General features: G+C 49.6%; 1 protein-coding gene across 1 annotated transcript; it reads right to left on the reverse strand.

Annotated features, from left to right (window-relative positions):
- Nucleotides 1–258: 258 nt before the first annotated feature.
- On the reverse strand, nt 259–5,846 carry CDCA5 (cell division cycle associated 5). Its single transcript, XM_061579340.1, is given in 7 exon segments — nt 259–608; nt 1,448–1,939; nt 2,467–2,502; nt 2,630–2,689; nt 3,678–3,760; nt 5,643–5,658; nt 5,660–5,846. Coding segments are annotated over 7 exon segments (858 nt in total). The 5' UTR covers nt 5,750–5,846; the 3' UTR covers nt 259–527.
- Between the last annotated feature and the right edge of the window lie 3,123 nt (nt 5,847–8,969).

Here is an 8,969-nt window from a genome sequence, read left to right on the forward strand (position 1 = left end):
AGCGCCGACATCTGTTGGTGCGGCGCGGGGCCCGGCACGCAGGAATGAAGGAGACCCCCCCCCTCGCCACGACGCGCGCCCCCCCCCCCCACCCATCCGACACAGCCGCGCGTCTCTGAGAGACAAAACCTTAAGGGATCGGTGCACTGGCTTGGCGTGACTGGCACGGCACGCGTGACATCGGCTGAGCCGCGTGCAGAATCACGACCGCGAAGGTGATGGCAACCAGACCCCGGCAGAGAGCAGCAGCGATGCGTCGTGAGTCAAAAGGGAGTTTTATTGACAGGTGGCGATACGCCAACGCGTGGACGGTACACGCTACAGACGACTACGTCACAGTTCAAGCAAGGGTGCTGAGCAGCTTTACCAAGGAGCTACGCGAGCTGAGAAAATTTAAATACAAAAGAGGCAACCGGAGGTTCGTAACAAAATACCAGAAAATGGCAACACGTTGAGGTGAAGAGTATTCTTTATACATACAGGCCGAGGCGCACGCAGTTTGGTTTTGAAGCGTGCAACATCGTTAGTTATTCCATAATGAGTTCAAACTTCTCTGCTTCATCGAACTCGGCATTCATCTGTGCCGCCAGCTTCTCAAACTCCCGCACCTGAAACACACGAGGACTGGAGTCAGCGGCCAGACATCGCAGCTCAGAGCCCGTGCGCCACTTCCATTCAGCCACCCGATGCCACAGCAGGCATTGAGAGCACAATAATAGGACATCCACCCAATACGTAGGTTTCACCTTAACATACAGGTTTGCGTATTCCAATATTACGATTCATAATTGATTTGTGGTGAGGCCACGTAATGATCTGGCAAAAGTTGGTGTCGAGAGGAACCCTCCACCACCCGACACAGCCAAGCAGATTAATTGTCGTGCGTCGTACAACCATTTAATGACGCGCCAACAATTATTGTTTCAGCTCACACCTAAGTTGAATAAAAAACCTAAATCAAAGTTAGCAACTTGATACAAATCAAATTCAACTCGTTTAGAAAACAATTAGAAAACCCATCACAGCATAAAATAATGTGTGGGCTCGAAACAAATCGGTGAGTGGCAATGGGCATCCCCACAGTGTGGAGGTGGGACCTCTCCATGTATGAGGCTCTCAGAGGGACAGGGCAGTCGTGAATATGACTGTTCTGTACTGACGAGTCCCAACGATGGCGAACTTCAGGCGTCTGTTGGGACGGCCACATTTATTAACTCTGAGCTGGTGACCTAAACGATTCTATGGCCACACACTCGGCTCTTGTCTAGAGCAGGTTGAGGGTTCTAGATTTGAAGCTTGAGGGTTGAGGGTGTTGCAAGTGCGCCGCGGTGGTCACGTGGCGTGCATGTGGGGCGTTGGGATGGGGGTGGCGCCTGCCTGCCGCGTGTGAGCAGCGCGCCGCTGCGCGACGTCACGCACCGACGGGTGCCGGTGCTGAGCCACTCACCCCAATTTTGACGATCTTGCACCGTTTCCGCCGTGCCTTATCGTCGCCGAGCTCGATGCCTGGCAAACACTGCTTGCGCTTGCCGGGCGAGGCCTGCTCCAACGAGGTCTGGTCCAGCGCGGCGGAGAGATGCTGCAAGGTCTCCTGGGGCACCAACCGCAAGGGGGACACGTCCTCCAGGGGCGCCGAGGTCAGGAGGCTCTCGAAGCCGAAGAGGGAGGGCCGCTGGGACACGAAGCCCTCGGTGGGGGTAGACGTGTGCGAGGCCCGGCGCGACGGGGACTCGGGCTCCGGGCGAAGGCGGGTGTACGAGCGGCGCACGCGCTGGGACATCGGGGTGGTCGCCGCCGGTGCCTTGGCCCCGCCGGTGCTCAGTGGCGACAGGACGCGGGTCTCCATGGCGCCAAGCCGCACGCTGCGTCGCTTGGGCGACAGAGGGCAGTCGGATTGGCTCGAGGTGTTCTCCGAGTCACCGTCGTATGGGTCCAAGGTCTGCGGGACGACACAGCGGCAGAACCTTTCAGCTCGCACCACAGCTGCAGGCTGGGATTGTCAAGGGCAAGCCAAGCAGGAGTGGCTGGGTGGCTCAGAGGTCACAGCACTGAACCCACATTGCGGAGATCCTGGATCCTCAAAGGTATCGAGTTGATAGTCTCAGCCTGGTCACCTATTAATGCATAACATTCTATTTGATTTTAATTAGGATGCATTTCAACTCTTATTTAAATATCGATTAGCTTTTCATACAACAAACCTCGCTCTCATATGCAGGGGTAAGGGATGCCTCCTACTCATTATGTACCAGAGGTCACTCGAAGGGGTAGCTCTGTGATATGTGCTGCCATGGGGCGTTGCCCAAGAGGAACACTCGCATTGCTATATTAGATTTCGAAATGGATTTGTCTCGTGCTAGGACATCAATAGCAAAATCGGGATACAATTGTGGGTAGAAAAATGACAAACAAGACGGATTCTCATTGCCATAGTCACAGACGCAGGGGTGGACGCGCAGCGCTCACCTTGTGAGGTTTTGAGTCCTTGATGAGGTCGCTGGCCTGCAGGGCAAACACAAGGAAAAGTACATTTTAATAAAACGGCCAAGGCCCAATTGCAGTGATTTTCACACACGCTTTGTTCTCAGTGATATCAGTGGGGCCCGAGTTTTGCGCGACCTCCGCTCACCATCGTCTTCCTGGGAGCAAACTTCTTCGGGGCCGGAGATGGGACAGCTGCTGCTTCTGCCTGCAATGCACACAAGTGGCACACCATCGTAGTGACACTTTACTGCAGTGACACAAAACTATAGTGTGACACAGGATGAACCAAGGGTTGATGTCCAGTCGGGCGGTGGTGCTGGCTATGCAGGTGTCCACTGGAGCTATGCACTGTTAAATCTAGATTAAAAACTAATTTATTAAGAACGGCTTGGTGTTTAGTTTGTTGTCCTTCCCCCGCACTTCCGATTAGCACAGTTCGCTACGTACAGTGTGAAAGAAGTTCAACATACATATTGTAATCGGCACTGTGGAGGCAAGGGGAGGTGAATAACACAAATGTTGTGAGACTCCTTTCCCGTGGGCGTCGAGGTGCCATTCTCGAGCTTGCCAGAAGCTGGTCTTGTAAAAATGTCGACTCCACGTTTTCCACCCAGACGGGATGGTGTTGCCGCGTTGCACTACAGGTTTTCCCTGGGTGCTCCGGTTTCCTCCCAAATGTAAACACGGACTAACTGGCTGATAACACGTTAATATAATACAGGGCTGCAGAGCTTGGGCAGTTGTTGGCACCAGCTTACCACATGGTGTTGCCTTCCCACTCAGCGGTGGTTCCTCCTCGCGCCTCGATGCCGCACTCTACCCGAGTGCGTGAATACTATGTGGTGCCGCGTTAGGTTGCTATAATTAATTACACTAGATCATATACAGACAGAAGATGTCCATCTATCACGATCTTCAGCGTATCATATGGAGGGTCCCGTACGAATGCCTCCCCCCCCACACCCCAACCACCAACTGATCAATTTTCTTTTCACCTCTTGCCTTGCAGAGCCATTTCATCCATTTTCCCTTGCATCCATTATTTTCTCTCTCTCAACATGAATGACGCGCGATCATTCGCTTTCAAAATCTGCAAATGGAAGAAGGGGGTTTAAAACCCAGCGGCCTCGTGAGTTCATCGGCAGGGTTGGCCCGCGAGCCACCGCTGCGTCCCACCGTGAGCCAGGCCTCACCTCCTTGGCTCGGAGGAGTCTTCTCTTGCTGTCGGCTCGAGTCTCGCGGCTCACGTCCATATCCGAGCACGAGGACATATCCACTAGGGGAGCAGAGGGACGCGCGCACCATTCAAAAACCACACCACCAATAGTAAAGGTTAATTTTTTTTGGGGGTTAGATCGCGTAAATATAAATGCGTCCTGAACCCAAACACCATCCGACACAACCAATTAGTAAGGTATGTCCCGTAAACGCAACCTGCCAATTAATTTTATTTCGAAAAGTTAACCGGTTTGACCATGTTTGTTTGTTGTAGTACGGAGTAAGACTGATGGCCTTAATCGAAGTTGTCTTATGGTTGTTGTTGTTTGACTTGCATCCCACTGGGATTTTTGCACACAGCAGTTGGTGTACGGTGTTTTTTCTGCAATATTTTGCTGTCTTTTCTTTGATTTCCTGTTTGCACTCAGTCACATATTCACTTTAAGATGTTTTCTTGTTCATGTTTTGGTTTTTTTATTTGTTGAGGTTGCACCCGATTCAAGAGCCGAATGGCTCACAGGGCTATACCTAATAAATGAACTTGAACTAGTTACTCGTTCAGCACACCGGTGTGTTGGAGAGTAAACCCACAACATTTGCATTGAGTACGACGTTTCGCTGGTGATTACAACCAGTTTCAACAGGCGATTTGCCAGAATTGTGAATCCTTGCTGTTTTGGTTTTAAATAAAGAGAAAAGGTGATGTCATCAGTGAGCCTATCGTGTGCGAAGACCAGGGGGGGGTCAATGTACATACCTGTCAACCCCCTTATCAGTGCCTACCTTCATTACAAATTCAGACCATATTGGTTAACCCGTGCCTTTATAAATCTCAACGTTAATCATACGAAGTCCCATCACAAGGGAGAAACACAGACAATTGTTTTTCCCGTATTGAAACGGCTGTACGCAGTGTGGACCTGAAACACTGAACAAGCATTCGGGTAAACCGTATGGGTTGACAGCTATGAATGTACATCATTCAAATTACAATGGATTATGTTAAACCGAGAATATGCAGGACCTATTACCGGTTGGATTAGTCACAGTTAATCAACAAATAACCTGAATATGCATTAAGTTAAACGGTGTATTACTTAATACAAGCAACGCCGAGCCTAGAGCAATCAGAACGGTTAAAATAGTTTTTTGACAGCTCTGAATTGCCAAATATTGTAATTAGTCTCGGCCACCGATTACTTTTACACGAAACATCACCACCAATCAGCATCAAACTGAACGTCCTTGTTGTTGACACGCGTTGCGCCCCTGCCAACAATTGATCTGCATTTATCTTCTTGCTTTATTCGGTAAAGTCACGTAGAAGGGAAATAATAAAAATAAAACATAATCAAATAAAATTGTTTTTCCGACAGCCCTGTTCTTCACCTGAGGACGGCTGCTTGTGTTGTGGCCGAAACGTCGTGAGAATTTTATAGTTAATGATTATTATTTAATTATTTCCCTTCTACGTGACTTTACCGAAAGAACCAAGAAGAGGAATCCCTGCAGTCACGAAAGCTTTAAATCAAAATGTATCTGCATTGTTTTTTTTTATCCGGGCGATGTTAATCTTTGTCCCCAAGACGCTCGGAGGGAGCGGTGGTGCAGCGATTAGCGCAGCGCCACGAACCCGGCCACCCGAGTTCGATCCCCGCTCACGGTCAACCCCGACCGACGATTATATCCGAACATGTCCCGGGCCTCCCCTAGGTCGCCTCGGCCTCGAACGAGGTACCCTCGATGCGGTGTGCAGTAAACGTCGCCACTGAGAGAGACAAAGGCGGCCGGGCGTGGTTCTGACCACCCCGTCGTGTACCGCCTCGGCCTTCGGAAGCGCTCGCGAACAGCACTTGCACCGGCAGTCTGTTACAGGCTACGCGGAGGAGGGGAGGGGAGTGGAGGGGGGTGATCTCCATCTTTGTGAAACGCGCGTGTACCCGCCGTGGTGCACGTGAGGGCGGCCGCACGGAGCAGACCCCCGGGACGCACCCGACTCCGCGGGGCCCGAAGCGCCGCCGCTCTTGGCTTTCCGTCTCGTCGCCATGGGGTGGGGGGAGGAGGTGGCGGGAAGGCGATGAGAGCTGCGGGAGGAGGGCGGGAAGGAAAGGCGGGAAGAGCCACGGGCGACAGCGCGAGTGGAGACGAAGGCGGAAGTTGTTTCAAATTTTGCGGGAGGGGAAGTGACGTCACGTAACCGTGGCGGGGAAGTGGCGTCATTCGTACAGAGGAAGGAATGACGTCATTCATCCAGGGGAAGGAATGACGTCAATCGTCCAGGGGAAGGTAAGATATCACGCAGCGTGGGGGAAGTGACGTCACGCACAGGTTGAATGACGGCACGCACAGGATGAATGAGTGACGGCACGCAACGGGGTGACGTCACGCGTCCGTTCAGTGTCTCATCAGCTGTGTCGGGTCCACGTGGTTCACGTGGACCAATGTTGGTGAACTGACAGATGATGATAGGCGAGGACCGCTCTGTTAAGTTTGGGCCCGAGTCCAACTCAAAAATCGACAACAAGAAACTAATTTTGATTCAAAGCTTTCGTGACTGCAGGGATGCATATTCTTGATGATGATTGCTTGTGTTGCAACACAAGCAATGATGATGATTGCTTGTGTTGCAGTCGAAACGTCGTGAGAATTGTATTGTTTTATATTTTTATTATCTTATTATTTCCCTTCTACGTGACTTTACCGAAAGAACCAAGAATAACAAAAATACAAGATTAAAAAATAACAACTTTAATTTTACTGTGTAAGTAGCCGTCCATAAATGACGTCACGCACCTGGGGGGGGGGGGGGTCAGACATTTGTGACGATGTGTGACGAGGGGGGGGTTGAGAAATGTGACGTCACATCAAAATGCGCAACTTTAAATAAATATAAACAACACGTTCTACTTAATTAAATAGACTTTTTAATAAATGTTTTCTCCTACAACATCAGAGTGCAGCGGCACATTAAATACGCACTACAACGACAATAGTTTAAAGCGATTTGAAGCATGTTTTTTTTTGGGGGGGGGGGCAGAGCTTTGTGACGTCATATTTGAGGGGGGGTCTGACTTTGTAACGCCGTGTGACGAAGGGAGGGGGGTAAAAAATCGTCCAAAATCGCGTGACGTCATTTATGGACGGCCCCGATGACCCACTGAGCTATTTATTTTTTCAAAAGCGACCTGACCACAAATGACAGCTCAACGAAGTGGCTGGCTTATTACGTGGACATGTATAGCAGCCAAATACTCTAAAATCCATGTCGAATTCTAAATATGAAAGGGTAACAAGTATAACCCGTAAAAACAAAGTTTTTCACTATAAATCCTTTATATGCGTGGCGGCTAGAGTCCTCTCGTCCTCTGGCTTGAGATGGCTGCCACCTATGGGTCAGATGATTGTCTGCCAGTATTAAGCAATTGGTAATTCAATATTTAATTTGTCTCGCACAACGAGTCTGTGTGCAAAATGTCAGCTCGATTGGATCACGGGAAGTGGGTTAAAAAACGACCGAAAGATTTGCACGGTCGTAAGCAAGCAAGCAAGCACGCAAGCACGCAATCAAGCAAGCAAGCGAACTTAATATAAAGGATTTAAAAACCGGAGGACCCGGAGAAAAATCCACGCGACCACGAGGGAGAGAGGCGCCAACTTCAAATAACCAGCAGCAGGCGTCAGGGTCGGGATCGGACGACCTCCTGCGTGCCAGGCGAGGTAGTTAACATTTCGCCACGGCGGCGTTCTGCGGCTCACGGGAGCTGGAGAGAGGAGGACATCACGTCGCCTCCACCCCCATCACATGAATCGTCTACGACAGGCATATCCAAAGTCCGGCCCGCGGGCCAATCACGGCCCGCGGTCAGATTTCATCCGGCCCGCAGCTTCGGTCTTATAATGTGTAAGTTATGGCTCGCCAGCTCTGTCAGAATAAATACATCATAAAATTCATGGAAATTTAAGGTATTCTATACAGTTTGTTCAATGTTATCTGACTGAATGAAAGGCAGAATTGCGTTTTTAAATCCTTTATATTAAGTTCGCATGCTTGCTTGCTTGCGTGCTTGCTTGCGCGCTTGCTTGCTTGCTTACGACCGTGCAAATCTTTCGGTCGTTTTTTAACCCACTTCCCGTGATCCAATCGAGCTGACATTTTCCACACAGACTCGTTGTGCCAGACAATTAATGTTCGTGGAAAAAAATTCCCAAAATTTTACACTTTTTAGGCAAAAAAAAAATATTTTACATATATTCAAAAGAACTCATTCTTGGCTTTGGCTGAACGTCACAGTATAAAAGCCCAGAGCGTAACCCCTCCACAGGCCGTGGCGGAGTAGCGCAGTTGGTAGCGCCCTCGCTTCCCATGCCAAAGGTCGCGGGATCGATCCCTGCGTCTTCCACAGGCGAATATATCTTTAAATCCTTTATATTAAGTTCGCTGCCACGCATTAAAGGATTTATAGTGAAAAACTTTGTTTTTACGGGTTTACGTGTTAGAGTTGTTCACGTCTGCCTGAGTGGCTTATATTTGGTTACATTGTCATTTGAAAAATAAAGGTAATTGTGACAATGAAGTTGTTTTATAACAGTGTGTATTTTCACGTAACTTTTGTGGTTAAAAAAATGTCAAAAGGAACTATTGGCCCCCGGGCATCTTCACTTTATCAAATGTGGCCCTCTATTGCAAAAAGTTTGGACACCCCTGGTCTACGACGAGTTACTGAAGCCTCTGCTCTGCCTGCAGATCACGAGTAGTGGAGACCGGCACACAGGAGTTGACTCTTGCTAAACTCGCTTCTTTTGCCCGTCCAAGGACGGGTGTATGTTGCAGTAAATCTGAAAAATTCAATAGAAAAATTGTTGAGTTCATGATTATTAATTAGGGGGGGGGTGCGGCATGTGGAGTGACGTCACCCGTTAATGGTTATTGTGGAGGGGTGCGGTATGTGGAGTGACGTCACCCTTCATGATTATTAATGAGGGGGGGGGGTTGCCCCATGTGGAGTGACGTCACCCGTTAATGGTTATTGTGGAGGGGTGCGGTATGTGGAGTGACGTCACCCTTCATGATTATTAATGAGGGGGGGGGTTGCCCCATGTGGAGTGACGTCACCCGTTAATGGTTATTGTGGAGGGGTGCTGCATGTGCGTTCGTGTAAATTTCCACGCGTGCATGAATATTAATTAGGGGGGGGGGCTCTTTTGCAGTGACGTCACGCACGGATGTAGCACGGCGTAGATTTATTCTTGTACCGTCACTTTCTGTA

The sequence above is a fragment of the Lethenteron reissneri genome, chromosome 8 (genome assembly GCF_015708825.2).
Source record: "Lethenteron reissneri isolate LAM-NWPU_2019-01 chromosome 8, ASM1570882v1, whole genome shotgun sequence".
In the NCBI taxonomy this organism is placed as follows: Eukaryota; Metazoa; Chordata; class Hyperoartia; order Petromyzontiformes; family Petromyzontidae; genus Lethenteron; species Lethenteron reissneri.